A 19,358-nucleotide genomic window follows, 5' to 3' on the forward strand; every position below is an offset into this window, starting at 1 on the left:
AGTTTACAGCATATCTTTGCAAAACTCTCTGAAATCATCTTAGTATCTTTTTGGAAATCTGAAATGGGTAACTGCCATGGTAAATGACATTATCAGTTTTTTTTGAGACAGATAGACCTCAGTAATGTTGTCTTCCCTTTCTTATTTTATTTAGGTGATTTATGATGTTTTTTCCTTTTTAAAATGTCTATTGTCTACTGATTATATAATTCCTAGATACCAGGTAGCCTATCAGACTAAATGTAGCTGAGTAATAAATTGAACAAAAAGGGGCTAATTTATACTTTGTTTCTAATTACAGGTTCAATTAGCATTTCTCATATCAGCATGTTCTCTGCATCAATACTGGAAGGATTTTTTTCTTTAAACTACATTAGGTTTCTTTGTTCCATAATTAAATTTGTTTGATGACCCAAAACATATAAAGAAATAAAACACAGAGCAGAACTCCCAAATGAAAAAAAAACTTTCCCACTGCACTATATGGAAGTTGGGGTGAAACGCACAAGCAAATTTGTCAGAGAATAGAATTACATAAATAAAGTGCAGCATCAGGAAGTCTTTTGTAGGCCCTGTAAAGGAGGAGTAGGTTCTTCCTGAAAAAACAATATATATATATATATATATATATATATATATATATATATATATATATATATATATATATATATATATATATATACACATTTTACACACATTTTACATAGTCAGTTGATCCAAATATAAGTTCTGAAGCTTATTTTCAAAATAACTTTTATGAAGCTATCAAACATACTTTTTAGCCGACATTTTTCTTGGGTCTAATGCAATTTACCAATCCTAAGTTCCAGTTTTTCTTTATCTTGAAGCAGAAAATCATCTAAATTAATCGGGGCCAGCCCAAGCCTCCATGGGGCCCTAAGCAAAATTAGATTTTGGGGCCCTCTATTTCTGCCAATAATAATGCTAGCTGCAATAACCAGTGCGATAATCAGATCATTCACATAAACTTATTGCAGCGTTGGTAGTGCTGTTTACAGTCTAATGTTTCTATGCATCATATAACTTTACAATTAGTAATAAAATAAACTTTATTTACAGTAAAAATGTGGTTTGCAATATTTGGTTCTGTAACAGCAATGTGAAGATATAACCTCTAGTGCAATAATAAGTGACAAATAACACAGTTTTGATAAATAAAAATAATTAAATTGAACAAGAATATACATGATTAAGTCAAATAAACAAAATGTATAGTCTATCAATGTTCTGGTCGGTTTGTCAATCTGCTTTTTCATGTATAGGTAATAATTTTGAATGACATTTTTCCCTTTATTGTCCCACAATGGGGAAATTGCAGGCTCTATTTTTGTAAAAAAAAATTCAAAAAATGATCCTGAAAATGTATATCCTATTACTTAATATATGTATAGAAATCATTTAACATGCAAAAAACAATGAATAGTTAATTGTTATTGAAGGCCACCTAGTTGTTCTGTGGTCCTTAGCAGTTGCTCAGTTCCCTAACGCCTAGGGTCAGACTTGTAAAATAATAGAATAAGGTTTGATTCATTTTAAGGTTCAATTACTGAAATAAATGAACATTTCAATGCCATGAACATGTATAACTGTTCTTCAAGATTTTGTAATAGTATTACCATCAACATAATAAACATTTAAGCTTGGCAATTAGCAGAGACACCAGCCAACAGCTGAATGAAAACTAGATTACATTTTGGAAAAGTATCAGCTGACTTTGATTATAGATGTTGCACGTCACTGAAACTAAAAAATACTTTAAATGTGTAGAGTACGTGACAACCACAAGTTTCACAAGCAAAAATGTTACAGATCCAAGGAGATGAGGGAAGTCCATGCAGTTTAGCCTTTAGCAAAAAGTAGTATACTTTTAGTATACTTGAATAAATGACTTTTTACTTTTACTTAGGCTCCCAGTTTTTATGCTGTGTCAATTGTTTAGAATTTTTTGGGGGTTTTTTTTATTATGTTTTTTTAAACAATGAAAATATATAGTTTCTGGAATGAGGTAAGCACTTTGCTTTCACTGGTTAAAGTGCCATGCTTCACATATCTTTTGTGTGTTTTGTCTTTGCAAGAAAGTTAGAAGAACATTTGAATTCTATTCACAAAAGATAAAAGTGTAATTTAAATATAATATTTAGCATTTAAATGTTAAATAGACACTTCTTGTATGTTCGTCTTGAGAATAATAAAAATGCAGATTAGTGAAAACATTTAGGACAAGCCCACATCAATTCTCGCAGGTAAATGGAATTCTTCCCAAAATCTCGCGATAGTAGTCGGCTTGTGAGGCAGATGATCCCATGGGATGTTGAAAGAGATGATGAGGGAACTGCTACTCTTCAGTGGTGGAGAATCAGACGTCGAGTAGAATCCATCAGCATCGAAAGCGGAAGGTCTGTGCTGTAGTAGACGATAGTGGGATTTCTGTGTCTGTGCGCGCGTGTGAGAGAGAGAGTGTTCATGACAGACAGTGGGTGCTGCTTCTCTGAGGGAGGTTTCTGGCTTTCCTGAGAATCAAAACAACCGTTTGTCGCGGTGGAGGTAGTTTACCGAAGCCTGTAGGAAATCCTTTTTTTATGACTCCTGTAAATAGAGAGCGCTCAGCTCGCAGCACCGCATAGCTTTACTCAGACCAGAGTTAAATGGAGGCATTTGTCAGGGTTGAAAAAAACTAAACCATGAGAGTATATTATGCCCCCTGAGTGCAGAGGGGTCACCTGTTTTAATCAACACGAGCTCCTATATCGTTAAACAAGCCTATTGTGCTCTACATGCGCGCATTAAACGTCACGCGCAAAACTTTGTCCCCACGAGCGCAGCTGAGCTGCGTATTTTCCACCGCACGCGCGCATTCGACATGCACTGCGCACAATTCTGTGACCCCGAGCGCAGCTGAGCCGACAACCAACCCATGTGAAAAAACTCGGCATTTTTTTTTTGCTGTTAAAGTGATCATTTATATTACTTTTGTTTCTGAGATATTAATGATTTTTTTAAGGTCTTCTGAGGTCAAGCAATCCAATTAAAGCTACAGTGTGTAATAATTACAGGGATATACAGTCAGAAATGTAGCCTAATATATTATACATAACTATGTTATTTATCATCATCTACGAGCTCAGCCTCTTAACCTTAATATTTGCGTTGCCTTAGAATTCGTTATTTATAATTACATAGGAGCGGGTCTCGCAGCCATGGAGGCAGACATCTTTGCACTACGGCAGCGCAGAGCCAACAAACTAGCGATTGCGAGATCGCCCATTATGCTCGAAAGTAACTACGGCAAGTTGAGAGAGATGAACTGAGACGGTACTGAACACACAGACTAATTAAATACTATCTGTAAAATGATCTATGTAAACAAACCTCATCACTTGAGAAGGTAGGTGATGCGGACGTCGTGGAAGACATTTTGTCCCGTAACGCTCGCCGTACTGTTGGGGGGGAGAAGCGGTAGGGGGGAAATGTTCATGTTGCTGCGGTCTGCAGTCTGGACGTTAGATGTCGCTGAAAATTACACACTGTAGCTTTAAGCTCCGAATGGAACCAGCCTGGTCTACTTCGCTCTAATTTCTACAGCTGAATTTTTCAGTTTTTCTTGTGTTCTAATTTAGATTTTATAAAAAAGTGTAGTTTTAACATAAATTAAGTGAAAAATATGTAAAAATCCTAAATTATTAATGTATAATGATCTCATAAGAAATAGAATTTTTATTAAACCTTATTGAATAGAAATTTCACTTAATGCAGCTCTCTTAATTTTAATCTCTTGCCATTTTTTTTATTTCATGCTTTTCTGTGCCCCCATGAAAACATGCTGCCCCCCTCCTGGCCCCCTGTTACATTTGGTCTAGATCCGCCACTGTTCCTCACTTTCACTAGACGTAGATATACTTTAGTATATTCTACTGTAAAATGAGTCCTATATTTTTGTTCTTTACTCGAGGATTGAACCTCTGCCGTTTCATAGGATGCGCAGCTTTGAGTGGTAACTAGGTGACTGCCAGAGAGTAAACAGAAACTTATCGGACTGATCCAATCAGCACCTCTGACAACCAGTAGCCTGGAATGCTCATTGAACAGAGCATCGCTTTGAACAGACAGGTTTCACAAGCAACCCCCCCACCCCTCTCTCTTGTTGTGCCTGTGCAATCGAAGTTGATCTAATCCGCACATGATGCACAAATTATTCTATTGCCTTAAAAAAACACCACTGCGCATAGTCTAAAATCCGGGATAATTTATCTATCTATCTATCTCTTGCAGGCATCCGTGCCAACGATCTATATCAGGGAGACTCCCATAACAATACATATATTGTTATGTTGTTACGCCATTGTGTGTGTGTGTGTGTGTGTATGTGTGTATATATATATATATATATATATATATATACTGTATATATATATTAGTGCTGTCAAAATTATCGCGTTATTATCGCGTTAACGCAAGGCCATTTTAACGGCGATAATTTTTTTAACGTGAGATTAACGCTATGTGGTTTTATGGTACAATTTTCCAAGTACATCCCGCTGCAGCCTGCGGGAAGGCGGGGCTATTTTCCCCCAGTGTATGCATTTCTCATAGGCTTAGAGCGGAGCTCCTCAAGGGAAAAAGACGCTCATACACTGGGTAGCGCTAGTGCCTTTTCTTTAAGCCCCACCACCAACAAACAAGTTGAGTGTCTGGTAACTAGTAGCAACCTGAAATACGCTGAGAAAACAGATTACTGAGGTGAAATGGAATCTGCTACGGCGCTCTTGCTGTCTGTGTACGCTACAGGTCGGTATCGTGTGTGTGTGTGTGTGTGTGGGTGGATGGATGTGTGTGTTCTCATTTTTGTTAAGAGGCTGAAAAGTAACTTTCTAGAGCATAGACTACCTCCATCTAGTGATGTCGGTCTATTGATTTTTTATGTATTGATTGAAAATTGTTCATTATTACCTTGGTTAATTAACATCTAATGTTAACTGTACTACATTTTATAGCAGTAGGGTAAAATGCTTGTCTTTGTTCAAAAGACTGTATTAACTGTAAAGACTGTCTTTTACATCAGCCTGTTTTCAGGGCCTTTTTTTGGCTACATATTTGTTATTTTTTGCTACATGCCTCCCCATCTTCTTGCCATATGTTTCTATGGCATAAATCAGTGTCTGTGACCTGTTTTCATTAAAAAAAAAGAACATTGGCACAAACCTAGCCTGTATGTATTTTTTGTATGTCTTCGAGAGTATTTAAATGATTTTCAATCAGAAAAAAAATTTGCGATTAAAATGCAATTAATCGCGAGTTAACTCAGGCATTGATGCGATTAATCGCGATTAAAAAAATTTAATCGATTGACAGCACTAATATATATATATATATATATATATATATATATATATATATATATATATATATATATATATATATATATATATATATACAGTTGGTTTCATTGTGAAATCCCAATAGCAAGATTATGGACAGGAAATGCTCTTGAGTTGCAAGGGGTAAAGGTTGATGAACTCCTAATCTGAAACAATTATTACACCCACTAAATAAGATAAACATGCCCTCTCTTAAATGCAATGCCAGCGGAGGAATGCCATATTATTTTATTCAATAACTTTATATTTGAAACCAGGACAGCACTAACCTCTGCTCGACACGACATCTTTGAAAGAAATAACAAATTATATCTTAAAAACCAAAGCAGCACAAACAAAAGCTGTACCTGCGCAAATTTGCACTAAAATTGCACTAAGAAAGAAGGCCAGTTTGGTTCAATTCAGAGCTTAAAACTACAGTGTGTGACTTCAAGCGAAATCTCATAGACTGTGTCCTACCATCGGCTTAAATCACTTTATTGGGCACTGCATAGTGATTAAATCCATTTTAAATGAATGTCTGAATGTCTAGTGGATGATAAAGTAGTGGACTTGATGCACCTTAAAAAGTAGTGATCACTAGACGAGCAGATATATGAAAAGTAGTGATCATCTGTCTGAATGGTCAGTAAACTGAGTTCACTATAAAGTCCACTATATAGTCTCCGCTCTACATAGTGATTGGGGGATATGGGGGTTGAGTGGACATTTGGACACAGCCATGGTCAGACATGAACCGCCTGTCTTCAACCCCACTTCCAACAATATGGAGACTTCCACCACATCCACATCACCTTTCTTGTCAAGTGTTGATGAGGTTTGTTTACATTAGAGACTCACACATCAGGATTTGGGGATTATTACCAAAAACATGTTCATTAACATTATATCATTATGTGTATCAAGTAGATTAGAAAGTATCATGAAATGACCTCTGTTTTAGTGAAGGAGGAGGTGGAGACGAGCTTTTTATTAAATAAAAATGAAAGATAGAGACAACATTGGTGATAACGGGTAGGGATTGCTCTTAAGTTTTAATTCAGCCTTAGATACGGTAGACTGTTTGTCTTCTTGTAGCATGCGCAGACACCAACCAGAGCTCCGCTGTCTGTCCACCCCTTTCACCTCTAGCAGTTGGCCTTTAGAGGCCAGTCTCAGCCTGCTGCCACCTCTTCTCGCTCTGTTTCCCTGGCAGGTTTCTCCGATGTACCCTGGTCCTCCTCATGGTCAGCTGCAGTCCCTCTCCACCGACATCAGCACTCTGTTTCCCCGGCGGAGTTATCCGATCTATGACTGTCCTGTGGGTCAGTTGTAGCCTCTCACTCGCCTTCAGTGCCCAAGGTTTCTCTGGTCTATTGCAATTCTCCGCCGCTCTCCTCCTGAGTTAGTGCTGTGGTTCCTTAGCTCCAGAGGAGAGCATTGATGGCCGCTTCATCTCATTTATGGAGCTCTCTATATATTTCTGTCTGCTTTTGTCTGAGCTCGAGAACATTGCTCACTTACCTCTGTTGTCACATTGAGTCTTCCCTCTGTTTTGGGCATGCTGACCAAAGCAAACATGGACCAAGCGCAGGAGAAAGATCTGAGCATCGCCAAATGACCAGTACAAGTCTCTTTAATATAGATTATTTTATTTGTCTGTGTAGGATAAACTCCTTGTAGCGTCCAAGCTAATTGATGGTCTGACTCTTTAACTGATGGTTCATATTCTTTTATTTTAGAATGGTGATTAGAGGCAGAACTCACCATAAGAGCTATAAGAAAATAAAAGTAAAAAACACAATTAACTTTCCTTTTATCCAATAAACAACCATTTAAACTAAGCAGATTGTAGATAAACACACAAATTATTCCGATCTAATAATAACACAAAGGAATTAGCTTTGCTATAAATAGAATGATACAAGGCTAAAACCTGCTACTGCTAACACATGTTACATCCATGAAACAATCATCAAACTCCAACCGGAAACAATATAACATGAAAAATAATTAAAACAAACCTTGTGCCCAACATAGCCAGCTGATAGTGCCTTTTATAAACGTATGAATACTTTGATTTGAACTATGATTGACCGTCGGTAAGTAAGCATTAAAAAAACCCCGGTAATCTAGAGGTCTCGCCGAGCGACTTTCAAAATAAAACGTAAATTGCTTTTTCTAAATATAAAGAAATAGTGAGCTGACTTCGAGTTGCTTTTCAGAACATCAATTACACAAAAATAAAAACAAATTAACTGACATGTTTGATCATAATGAAGGTGATTTACACTAGCCTCGTGAGACCATCCTGATCTCGCGAGCTTTCAAGGTTTCACTCGCAGATCAGTCTGGCTACTTTCTGTTAAAGAAAATTTGGAGCAGTTCACCAAACGAACGTCCAATCAGCGTTGGCTTTGAGGCAGGTTGAGGTGTGACGCAACGAGAAGCGCGACAGTTTAGTCTAAAGAACATGGCGGCTTCAGCGGATGAAACTAGCGTTAGCGTGGCTATCGAGCAAGTTTTATCGGAATTACAGAGTATTTCTTCACTGAAAGAGGCAAACAGCAAATATCCTTTGCCGACATGTTGCTTATTTGCTGAGCTAATGAGCCTTTACCTGCAGCAGCAAGAGTAGCCTGGCTTGTGGTTGTGTTTTCGTCGTCGCTCTGTTAGTACGTCATATGCTTCGTTGATCTGATTGGTTTATTTGGCCCGTCTATCACCAACATAGGCCAATCAGCTAACCAGTATTTTCGCCCCTTCCCAAAATTACTTCAACGGAAGGTTTCCAGATGGATATGCTGAGCAAATCCAGCAAATCCATCTGGCAGAGTCAGGTTAGATTTACACTCCTCAAGTGGAAAAGTTGTAGTTTCACCTGGTTTAATTTCACAAAAAGTCTCCTTTAAAGAACCTTTTTGCTATCCAATTATCAATCGATTATTTGAAAAAAAAAAAAAAAAATCAACAGATTAATCTATTTGCAAAATAATCATTAGTTGCAGAACTAGTCTCTTTAATAATTCTGGCAGTTAGTTTTTGGTTTTAGCATTGCTAATAATGAGCTTTGTTTCTCTTCTATTGTATGGAGTCCGCAAATGTAAATCCTGTAAACATGAGAAGGATCCACTGAAGACTGGATTGTCTTTTTTTTCTTTCTCTGAAACTCATCTACCTGCCATCATATCGATGACAGTTTCATGCACAATATGTTAATGTGAAATTTAAAAATGGTGAAATTTTCCAGCCACTCCACTAGTAGGCGACACGTTCTCTAAAAACATAGCAGCACATCCTGGTATACAGTGTTGGGCAAGCTACTTGTCCATTGTAGTGAGCTAAGCTATCAGTTACTCAACAATAAATTAAGCTTCACTACACCAAAGCTACCACCTAAAGAATTATAGCAAGCTAAGTTACACTAATGTGTTAAAAGTAGCTTAACTACATCAGAAGCTACTTAACGTTGTACCAACCTAATGTCAATTCAAAATGAGTCTGATGCACTGGTTAAAATATTTATTAAAGATCAGCCAATGACATAACACAGTGTAAACATTGCTTTATGATCAGCATATTAAAAAAAAAACTAAGGTAATTACTAGTAGACAAACTAGTAAACAATCTGCTGTTATTAGAACCAAATTAAAGTTACTGTGTACTGTTCTACACATGGAGACATGGCTATGAGTTTGCATTCAATGGACATCTCTAGGGAAAACGAAACCCTACAAAAGACCTCAATTAAACAGTTGATTCAAGTAACAAACAAAACTGTTTACAAAAGAAGGTGAAAAAATAAAGAAGCTAATTAAGAGATATATATATATATATATGTCTCACCATATAATTTAATTTCTACCTACATATTTATTCCTTGTATTTTTGGAGGCAATAATTAAATGCTTATTTATTTATTTATTGAGCATTTATTTATTTATGTATTTATTTTATATACGGTAGAGCTGTTCCTCCATAAAAAATGTTATCTGTGCACAGCCTAAAAACAGATTTATGTAAACATCCTGTCAGGTAAACTAGGCCATGAAAATACAATATCGAAGTTTCACTACTGCTCTCTAATTACAGTATCTTAGTGGCACATATGGGAGAATTATCCTGCCATAATGCAAGAGCACATAACTTCAATTAGAGAAAAGAATTTCATCTTCTTGCTCTCAAAACTTATAATGCTCACACTCCAAACATGCGCTCTCTCTCAAATCTTTTCTCTTCTCTCTCAAATCTTTGTTTCTTCTCTCAGATTTAATGCTTCTTGCACAGATATTTTCTCCTCTCGCTTGCTTCCTTCTCTTCGCGCACAAACCGCGCTCTGTTTGAGTCTCAGATATGCTCGCAAACCCGTAGACTCTGCTTGCGGATTTGTTTTGCTCTCTACTGCAGTTGGATCGTCGCCTAGCAACCTTTCCAGCCAATAGAACGACAGCCTCGGAAAGGGTGCGCTTGTTTAACCCTACTGAGTGTGCCTGTGCTACTACGCCGCTTATAAGAGCGTCAGCTGAAACTGCTATTTACAGTAGTTTTGTGGCTTATTGTTGTTTAGAAATAGAAAACCTGGTTTCATTTCTTAGTTATGCCCTGGATTTTGTAGCGTTTGTGGACGCTACGTCGCTACTTGATCAAAACAATAACGTCGCTACAGGAAAGTTACTTGATAAATAAAGCAGCGACGCTACGCTCAAGCTACTGGAAAATGTAATCCTTGCGGGTGGTGCAAGGAACCCAAATTATTATAAACAATGGTGTTGAGCAAGCTACTTAGAAAAAGTAGCGGATAAAACTACAAGTTATTGTACGTTATATAAGCTTCACTAAATTGAACCTAGCCACCAAGTTTTGTAAGCTAAGCTACTGTACTATAAAATGACAAAAATAGCTTAACTACATCAAAGTTTCTTTCTTTAAAATCAAACTTGGTTAATTCCAAATCATTGCTTTCTAGCGATCAATGAAGCTGTGTTCACATTCACATCAATTCAATTTTTTATCACACTATTCTTTTACAACAAAATTAATACTTTCATTCAAATTCCAAATCCAATTTTACAATTCAGGTAAAAACGAACGACAATATTGATACGTCTCAAACTAATATATTGACTGTCAGTAGCTACGTTTACATGGACACAACTAATCGGATTGAAGGCCTGATCAGATCAAAAATGTTTCATGTAAACATGTCAGACTGAAGATTCTAATCCGATTCGGTCCGATCGGATCTAAATTTAATTCCGAATGAGAGAGGTGGTTTTTGCCGATCGCCATTCCGATTGGCGTCCATGTAAACACCCATTCGGATCTTAAGAGTAAAATAATCTTCACTGCGCATGTGTGCGACGTCAGCGTGACGTTTTTCCGCCTTGTCAACAACAGGAAACCACCGGTCGCTCTCGCTCTCGCTGTGAACAACATGGCGGGGGGAGTCTAGGAACGCCGACTTATACACTCAAGTTTATTTAAAGCTGCAGGAAGCAGGAATTTATCCTCCTCCTCTTCCTCTTTTCTCTCTCCACAGCCCGCTCGCTCTCCCACGCCGGTTCAATCGCTCATTCTCTACATTTTCTCTCGTACATTTCGCTGCCAAGCGCTTTTTTCCTCCTCTCTCCTTTTTTCTTTCCGCTCGCTCCGAGCGCATCGTTTGTCAGGCCTCCCAAAAACCAGACGCAGACAGAACTGCCAAGTTTGGCAGGACGTTCTGCGCATGCTTAAAAGATTTAATCTGATCCAACGCTTGGTACATGTATACACACGTCATGATCGGATCATTTCATTTAGTGTCCATGTAAACGGAGATTTTGAATTTCCGATCAACCAAGGTTTGGATCGGATCGGGGAAATTTTGCGCATGTAAACGTAGCTAGTGAGTCTGTCAAATTAGTGATTGTAAATAAGTATTCAGTTTTAATTTAACTTTGATCTACCTCATTGCATTTTGTTTTGGTTAAAGTGGCTAAAGCAGCGTTTATTTTCTCTAGGATTATGTAGTCATGCTAGAATATTAAATAGCCCCTTTTTGTACTACCATCTACAAAAACATATTTAAATTGACCAACATTTTTTTTGTAGAGATCAAAAGCTCTGCACAAACTGTTGCTGTTCTGCTTCTCCTAACTTTTCTTGTCTTACATGTGCATTTATAACACACACATACACAGCAAACTTATCTAAATATATTTGTGGGGGCCTTTCCATTGGCTTCCTTAGATTTCTACAGCCTAACAGTGACCCTTACCCTAAACCTAAACTTAATACACACCTTAGTCTTAAATGGGACCCCTGACCCAAAAACAGTCATTTCCCTCATAAGGACCCGTCGGTCCCCAAAGCAGGCTATTTTCTAGAAAATGGGTAGTATTTAACTATGTATTAAAAACTAGCGAACCCATTCACGTTTTTTTGGTAGTGCTATGTTAGCTGTTATTTTTTTCTCGCTGATTGTGTTAATTACAGCAAACAGCTGAATGTAGCTACCTGTGTACCTAAGTTTGTGATAGACATCTTGGACTTCATAAAGACAGCTCTGCCTACTCCTCCTCCTTCTCCATTGTGTCCATCTGCATGTTCTCCATCCCTGCATCAGACAATTCTCACAAGCTTTTTTTATACAGAGTCTAAGGTTAGGGTTGGAAACAGGAATGATAGGTATACAAAGTTAAAATGTGTTTGTGCCAGGAGAGCAGGAGGAGAGATGCGTTTAATGTCTAGAAATGCTTGGGAAAATGTGGTCTTTGGGGTCGCTACCCTGGTTCTTGGCCACAAAAGTAGCATTATTACTGAAAAGTTATTTGATGTAGAAAACAGCAATGTTATGACCACGCTACTGGGATATGTGGTTAAACTAATATTGAGTTCCTAGTAAAAGCGCTACTGCCAAACACTGATTATTAATGTGTACACTTGATTCAGATGAGCAGATCAACTCCATAAGAAGGCTGTTTGGCTAGATGCCTGTGCATCAAGTTACTGCATTTCACAAGCCTGGAAGCCAGATGGGGAAAGAGTCTTGGTGAATTTCAGAATTCACCCCGTCATCTTATGCTAAATCAAAAAGCGTAAACAAAACAGGAATATTTATGCACACGGGTAACTAGTTTTCCCATTGAAGCACTGGGGGAAAAAGAAAAACCTGCTTAAACTTCTGTTCTCTCGAGTGCCATTTCTGAGCTCCGGTAACGATATTGAAGAAAATTTTAGATCCGATATAGGGTGGAGAAATAGGGCCAATCAATAGGGGCAGATGTGTTATTTATATATATATATTTTTTTATTGTTTTTTGTTTTTTTTGTCAGACAGATACAGAAAAGCATCCATTATCTTGTTACAGTAACATAGATTAGAAAAACATCTTGTGTGCAAATATCAGCAACTGTCCAGCTTTTCCTTATTTATTCCCTACGCAAATAACAATAGAACAAGGCAATAATAGTAATTAAAAAAATCAGCCTAGCAACAATACAAGAAGCCAGACCTACAACATATAACATAAATCACAAAACAAGACAACACTAAAACACCCTAGAAAGTCTATTATAGAAATCCTGTTCCTGTATCTAATAAAATCTAAGTAGAAGGAGACATCCTTACATGTCCAGCAATTGAGCTAGGAATTGGCCGCACACCTCATTGAATATGTCTTCCCTCTCAGCCACCCTATAGGTGACCCGTTCGTAGATGGCCATTGAACTTAGAACCTGTATCCACTCCTTAAAGGAGAATTCCGGTTTTTAACACTTTTAGCCCATTTTCTGTAGTGTCCAGGATGAAATCGATAACCTGACAACAACCAGATGCATGTCTCGCTCCGCCCAGCTCCACTCACATACATCTGGGAACCCGCCATAGGAATTGCCTTTACTGAAGGCTGGGCCTTATCAAAACTCCTTGCATATGATTGGATAAGCCACTTGTCTGTCATCTTTATTGACGTGCTATTTCAACCACTCACACAGAAGCTAACCCGTGACGCTGTGAGAGGAGGAGCCATTTGGTAGATCAAGCTCTTGCCAAATCCGGTCGGGAGAAGGGCGAAAACATCGTTTCCACCAACAAAAGCCTTCAAAGCCGTTCTCTGATGTTCTTTTGATGAAACAATATCAGATAGATTGGACAACACAGAAGAAATAGCAGCATCAATGCTAACGCTTGCTTCCTCAATGCGAGCCGCCATTGTTGTTGGAATCTCACGGTCTCTTCTCCACTCCAGGACACACCCACCCTGCGTCCTGATTGGACAGACCATAAATTCGGTTGGGGAAATCACTTTCAATGAGCGGGTTCCCAGATGTATGTGAGTGGAGCTGGGCGGAGCGAGACATGCATCTGGCTGTTGTCAGGTTATGAAATCGAATGATCGACACCAAAATTTTGACAATTGGTCCTGTCTCTGCTTTTTGGCTCATGCAGAATCCCCCCCTGGCTGCTTCAGAATGGCTTCCATTGTGCATGTCCGATAATGTCCTTAAAACAACCTTAAACGTTCTTTTTTTAAAATATGCTACTCACCGGGTCGTCAGCGCTGTTCAATGACGTTCCAAAAAAAGTTTCGTGAAGAAAAAACGTTCCTGTCTTGTTTTATTTAGCATTTTGTAAATCCCAGAACTATTTTTTCCGATACATCACAACCGCTTATAAACTTCCGCTTCCCGTTCGAATCTGAAGCGTTGCACACTCCAGACCACTAGTTGGCGACAATGTCTCTATATACTCCTCCTCAGTATATTCCGGTTCAAAACGGTATCCTCTACCGTCAAACTCAAAGTCCAATATGTCCTCATCAAGAATCCACCTTTCGTATTCCATTTTCAGAGTTTTTTAAAGTGTTTAACAGAGACGTTAGCACCTCGACGTCGGAGTACACAGAGTGAAGCGAAAAGACTACAACTAAGTGTAGTCTTTTCCCCATTTCCGTTTCCGGTGGCGGAGGGATATTGACTATTCCAACAGAACTCAATGGGATTTACAAAATGCTAAATAAAACACTACAGGAACGTTTTTTCTTCACAAAACTTTTTTTGGAACGTCATTGAACAGCGCTGACGACCCGTTGAGTAGCATATTTTTAAAAAAGAACGTTTAAGGTTGTTTTAAGGACATTATCGGACATGCACAATGGAAGCCATTCTGAAGCAGCCAGGGGGTGATTCTGCATGAGCCAAAAAGCAGAGACAGGACCAATTGTCAAAATTTTGGTGTCAATCATTCGATTTCATCCTGGACACTACAGAAAATGGGCTAAAAGTGTTAAAAACCGGAATTCTCCTTTAAACGTGGACTGACTGGGAGATTTTTTTGTGGTGTAAAGTTATCCTGCACCCTGGTTTCATAGCTGAACAGCACCAAGATTTTTGATGTTTTGACATTTTATTGTTATCTGGAAGTAATCCCAACAGGCATAATGCAGGGTTTTTGACCAAATGTGTGCTCAACACCTTATTCACAAACAAAATTATCGCATTCCACATGTCTTTAGTTTTGTCACACTCGTATAACATATGCACCAGAGTTCCAACCTTTCCATTATATCTCCAACATTAGTCACTGTTTCTGAGTTTTTTGATATCTTATAAAAAAAATTAGTTGAGATTGTGCTTCACGCGAATAATAGTGCCATGATGAACATAAGTTTTTCCAATTCAATTCCTGGAATCTCATGACCTAGATCCCAATCCCAACATGCTTTAAGCCAAAAATAGATTTCGATGCATACAGCTTTTCAACAGTGAAAGGAACATTACCATTTATAAAGTGCAGCAGTGATCAAAATGTAAGCAGTGTAGGAGAAAGGGAAAACTAGTTTAAAGTCATGGGGCAAAAATGAATAAATATGCTGCAAAATGCAGTAGAACATTGAGTTATGTTCTATTTAAAGGTATTATTAAAAAAATCAGCCACGTTGGTAGTGCAAATATGATGTTTTTTTAAGTGTGATGCAGCGCCTTGGTTAGAGTTTCAACAGTCTGATGCAAACAATGGAGTTCTTCCTCATCCAGATTAGCCATTCTGACCTGCGCCATCTCTCCACGCTGAGTCCGACATGCGGTTTTTGGACGTGCAGTGTGAGCAGTTTGATCGCATCAGAGCACGGGGCCGCACAGTGGAAGAACATACATCGTGAGCTGTGAACTTTTAAACCCTGCGGTTTCGCCGCACAGTTTGAGCCATAGCTGCGTGCAACGATTGAAAAAATATATATATATGCCCGGCTTAAATATATTAGGTTAGCAGTATGTAAGGACCTGGGGAACACAGCAGCCCCACCGTAATCAGTGTGAGCTCACCCCAAGGTGACAAATTTTGCTTTGACATATTATTTAAAGTTAGGATTGCATTTTTATGTCATTTTCTAAGAACATTCAAAGTCAGGCCATCATCTATGCAATCTTAATGAATAAAGTAATAGAATCTTATGGTTGCAACCTGTGATTGGTCCAACGTAGAAAACCTGAAATGTTCTTTCTAGATCTTCCATATCCACCAGAGAAGTACCAGAAAAGGTATATGAAAAAAAAAAAAGCTGTCACATGTGGACGCATACTGTATATATCCCATGCACCTTTTTCTTCCTTTGGCACATTCTTCTTCTTTGACTATTTGAGCTGATGTAACAAGTACATTTCTCCAATGTGAGATCAATAAAGTCAATCAATCAATCAATCAATGTGAAAGAGTTGAGTCTCCTCCATTAGTGTTTGGGTAGCACTGATTGGTCAGTGTGGGATAACATCTCCCAAACGTCAGGAATTAGACTCATCTCTGCTCCAGGAAGCTACATTGATTACATTGGAAGTGCTTTTATTGTGCTTCAGATCCACGCAATTAATGCCTTTGAAACACACATCTTCTGTGTGCCTAATGTAACAATGTGTCCCGTCCAATTGGCCTTTGTTTTAAAATGATGGTGGATTCCTTACTGTTGATCGAGTTCTGCCCAAGTTCATATGAGGCCACTGATTGGTTTTAAGAAAATTGTTCTGAGGTAAGAAGAGGCAAGGAGTTCTCCTGTGACCTGAAAAGAGGATTGCACTAATGGATTTACCCTTGAAGCTTCTTCCCGAAGGAATTAAAGCCTAAAGAATCTACCAATACTTCACTTTCATATTTTTATCTGCAATAAATGTTGAAGTCTACAGGTTAAATAGTTTTAAAAAGTTTGTGGGGCCAAAGTCTTTGCTTTAATACCACATATGATTGATTCTCTTTCTTTCATAGCATCACATGCTTCAAATGTGATAGTTAATATCCTTTCACAAAGGTATTTAGAACCCTTACATCACAAAACTACAAACATCAGTGTGAGCTGAACAGAAAACAATGTATTTTTTTTATTTATTTATTTTTTTCAATAAAAAATGTGTTATGTGAATTTGTAAATAAAAATATATGGCAACCAATTGGCTTCAGAAATTATGCATTTAGTACAACAAGTGAATGAGGCTGAGCAGAACGCTCCGATTCTGTACGAAGGTGCTACATAGAAATATTGGACTGGCGCAACAATTTGAGGGGAGTGTCTTGAAACAGACAGAAAGTGGGATGTGGCAGACATGCGGAAGGAGATGCTCTGGTCATGATAACTGATGGAAGGCAGCTAACATGACCCTTTACCCTTAATTAACCAAAATCATAAATGGCTGGCAGCTTCTTGCTGCAGGAGCATGGAAGCAGGTTGATGGGTGGATGAAAAAAAAAATGGAATGTGTACCATCTTCCCCTGGAGAGGATGTTCGCCTTCCAGAAGGAAGACATTCATACCAAACATGCAAGCAGTGGTTTAGATCAAACCACATTCATGTAGGAAAATGGCCCAGTCGAAGTCTGGGAGTCAATCTGATTGACAATCTGTAGTTAAACTTGAAAGAAGTAGTTCAATGGCTTCCCAGACGCACTTAGTTCAATCTGGATGAGCTTGTTCTGATATTTTAACTTATAAACCTGGAACCAGTTAAAATATTAGGAGTTTGTGTTTTTGAATCAGTATGGAAAAGTTCATTATGTGAAAAACTGTTTTACCAAAGAGTGCAACAATTTTCTGTTGTTGTAAGGCTCAACTTTTAGAGAAAAATAAATGAATATATATATATATATATATAGGAACTATGTTCCTATGACATCCATGTCACATGAGAAGCAGCATTAACCACACTCATGTAAATACCATAGAATATGTGTTTTTTCTATGGAATACAAAATCCTCAAAATCTGGTTATGAAAGCATCATGACTGAGGATTACTAGCAGTCACGATTCTGCTACCTCAACGTAAAAAAAAGGTGTAGGTGTCTGTGGGTGTGTTCCTGCCTTGGCCTGACGCTGCAGTCCCTCCAGATGTCTGTGGCAGCGCAGACAGAGGCTGATGTGAATACTGATTCCCATCTACACGACTACGCCGGCTGCGCTAACCGCAGCTCTCCATTCAGGCGGCAGTGCTGCTGAGCGTCGTGCCGCGTAGTAGGGTGCATTTGAGGTGAACCACGTCAGAGAGGGAGAGGGGCGGGGGTGGGAGACAGTAGAGAAGTGCCGAGATTCGCAGAGAGAAAGAGTGCGAGAGAGAGCATCCCTAACTGCCGTGGATGCTATTTTTAACCGGGCTGTACTCCACGGTCCTGAGATGATCTCCCCCGCTCCTCGAATACAGACAAGACAATTCCCAGATCCACTCATCGACTCACTTTTTTTTTTTATGTAGAGTCACATAAACCAAGAAGGGAGGGTTGCTTTTCATGCTCTGTGTGTCTGCTCAGTGCTGAGAAAAAATATATATAGAAATGAATCTTTGAATGAATGAGAGGTGGTGCTTGGTGATATCAGCTTGGAAATCAAGGTCAGTTTTTGCCTCAGAAAGGGCTCTGCAATATTTCATCCTGTTTATCAGAGAGTGTGTTGGTAATAGAAACAGGAACCGGGTGTATTGCTGGGCGGGGGGGGTTTAGAGGAAGGTTTCGTCCTCTCAATAACAAGTTGTTTGTCTTGTCAGATATTGTGAAAGAGCTTCAAGCTTCTTTTTTTTATTTCATGTTTGTTTTTTCTTCTTTCACTTCCTTCCAGGCCGAGTCACTACTGGTGAGGAGAAAGGTCTGGAGAGGGAACGTGAGAGGAAGAGGAGGTGGAGGAGGAGGAGAAGACGAAGAATAGAGGGAGATAAGCCACGACAGGAAGCAAACACACACTGAGACGTCCACGCCGCTGGTTTATGTGCGTCTGTGTGTTTGTGTCAGACGGCGAGAGAGACGCTGCGTGAGTTAGAGGGTGAACGGGAAAGGAAGGAAGAAAGGGAGGGAGAGTGACGCGGAGACTGGGAGAGCCGCCCCCCCCCCCCCCTCCTCCTCTTCTCCCTCTCTTTCTCCTCTCCTCCCCTCCCTCCCCTCCCTCTCTGGCTGTGTGGAGCAGGCGTGTAACGGCATCAGACTCGGCGTGAAGGAACCATGAGCGATGTCACCATCGTTAGAGAGGGATGGCTCCAGAAAAGGGGTGAGTACATCCAGATCCCCATCCGCTCCCCTCCTCTGCGCTTCTTGTCTCAGTCCTCCCGGTCTAGACCAGGGGCTTCGGCCGTGCCGGCCCACATGTACCGGCCGGGAGAATCTCATTCCTCGCCACTGACTGTGTGTGTGTGTGATCACATGGATTTCTGATCACCTAGTGTACCCTGCGTGTGTTTGCGTTAGTCATGTGTCTCTGTGCCGTAAGCCTGACTGACTGCTAGCTTGCTAAATCCCTATTTTATACAGTCAGATTATGTCTGAAAAGCTGGGAGAATGTGCATGCATGTGTGTGTGTTAGTGTAGTAACATCCAACAGATCCCCGTGGTGACATTGCCGGCGTCGCAGTGTTGTGTCATGCTAGGGTGCTGCTGTGAAATCCAGTTGGTTCTGCCCTCTGAAGTGGGTTTTTCACCACGCAGCGTGTGAATCCAGGTAAGGGGATGTCCTGAACAGCGCCGCTGACGGTCTTATGACACG

At 39.3% G+C, this 19,358-nt stretch overlaps 1 protein-coding gene across 2 annotated transcripts in view; it reads left to right on the forward strand.

Moving 5' to 3' along the window:
* The first annotated feature begins 2,302 nt into the window (after window positions 1–2,302).
* akt3a (v-akt murine thymoma viral oncogene homolog 3a) overlaps window positions 2,303–19,358 on the forward strand; it is an 87,427-nt gene continuing 70,371 nt past the window's right edge. For both annotated transcript variants that reach the window (XM_038296142.1, XM_038296143.1), the window contains exons 1-2: window positions 2,303–2,417; window positions 18,444–18,866. In XM_038296142.1, coding sequence (XP_038152070.1) covers window positions 18,821–18,866 — 46 coding nt within the window. In that variant the 5' untranslated portion in view covers window positions 2,303–2,417; window positions 18,444–18,820. The remainder of the gene's footprint in view (window positions 2,418–18,443; window positions 18,867–19,358) is intronic.

The sequence above is a fragment of the Cyprinodon tularosa genome, unplaced genomic scaffold (assembly GCF_016077235.1).
Source record: "Cyprinodon tularosa strain WSP-4 unplaced genomic scaffold, ASM1607723v1 ctg368, whole genome shotgun sequence".
Taxonomy (NCBI): domain Eukaryota; kingdom Metazoa; phylum Chordata; class Actinopteri; order Cyprinodontiformes; family Cyprinodontidae; genus Cyprinodon; species Cyprinodon tularosa.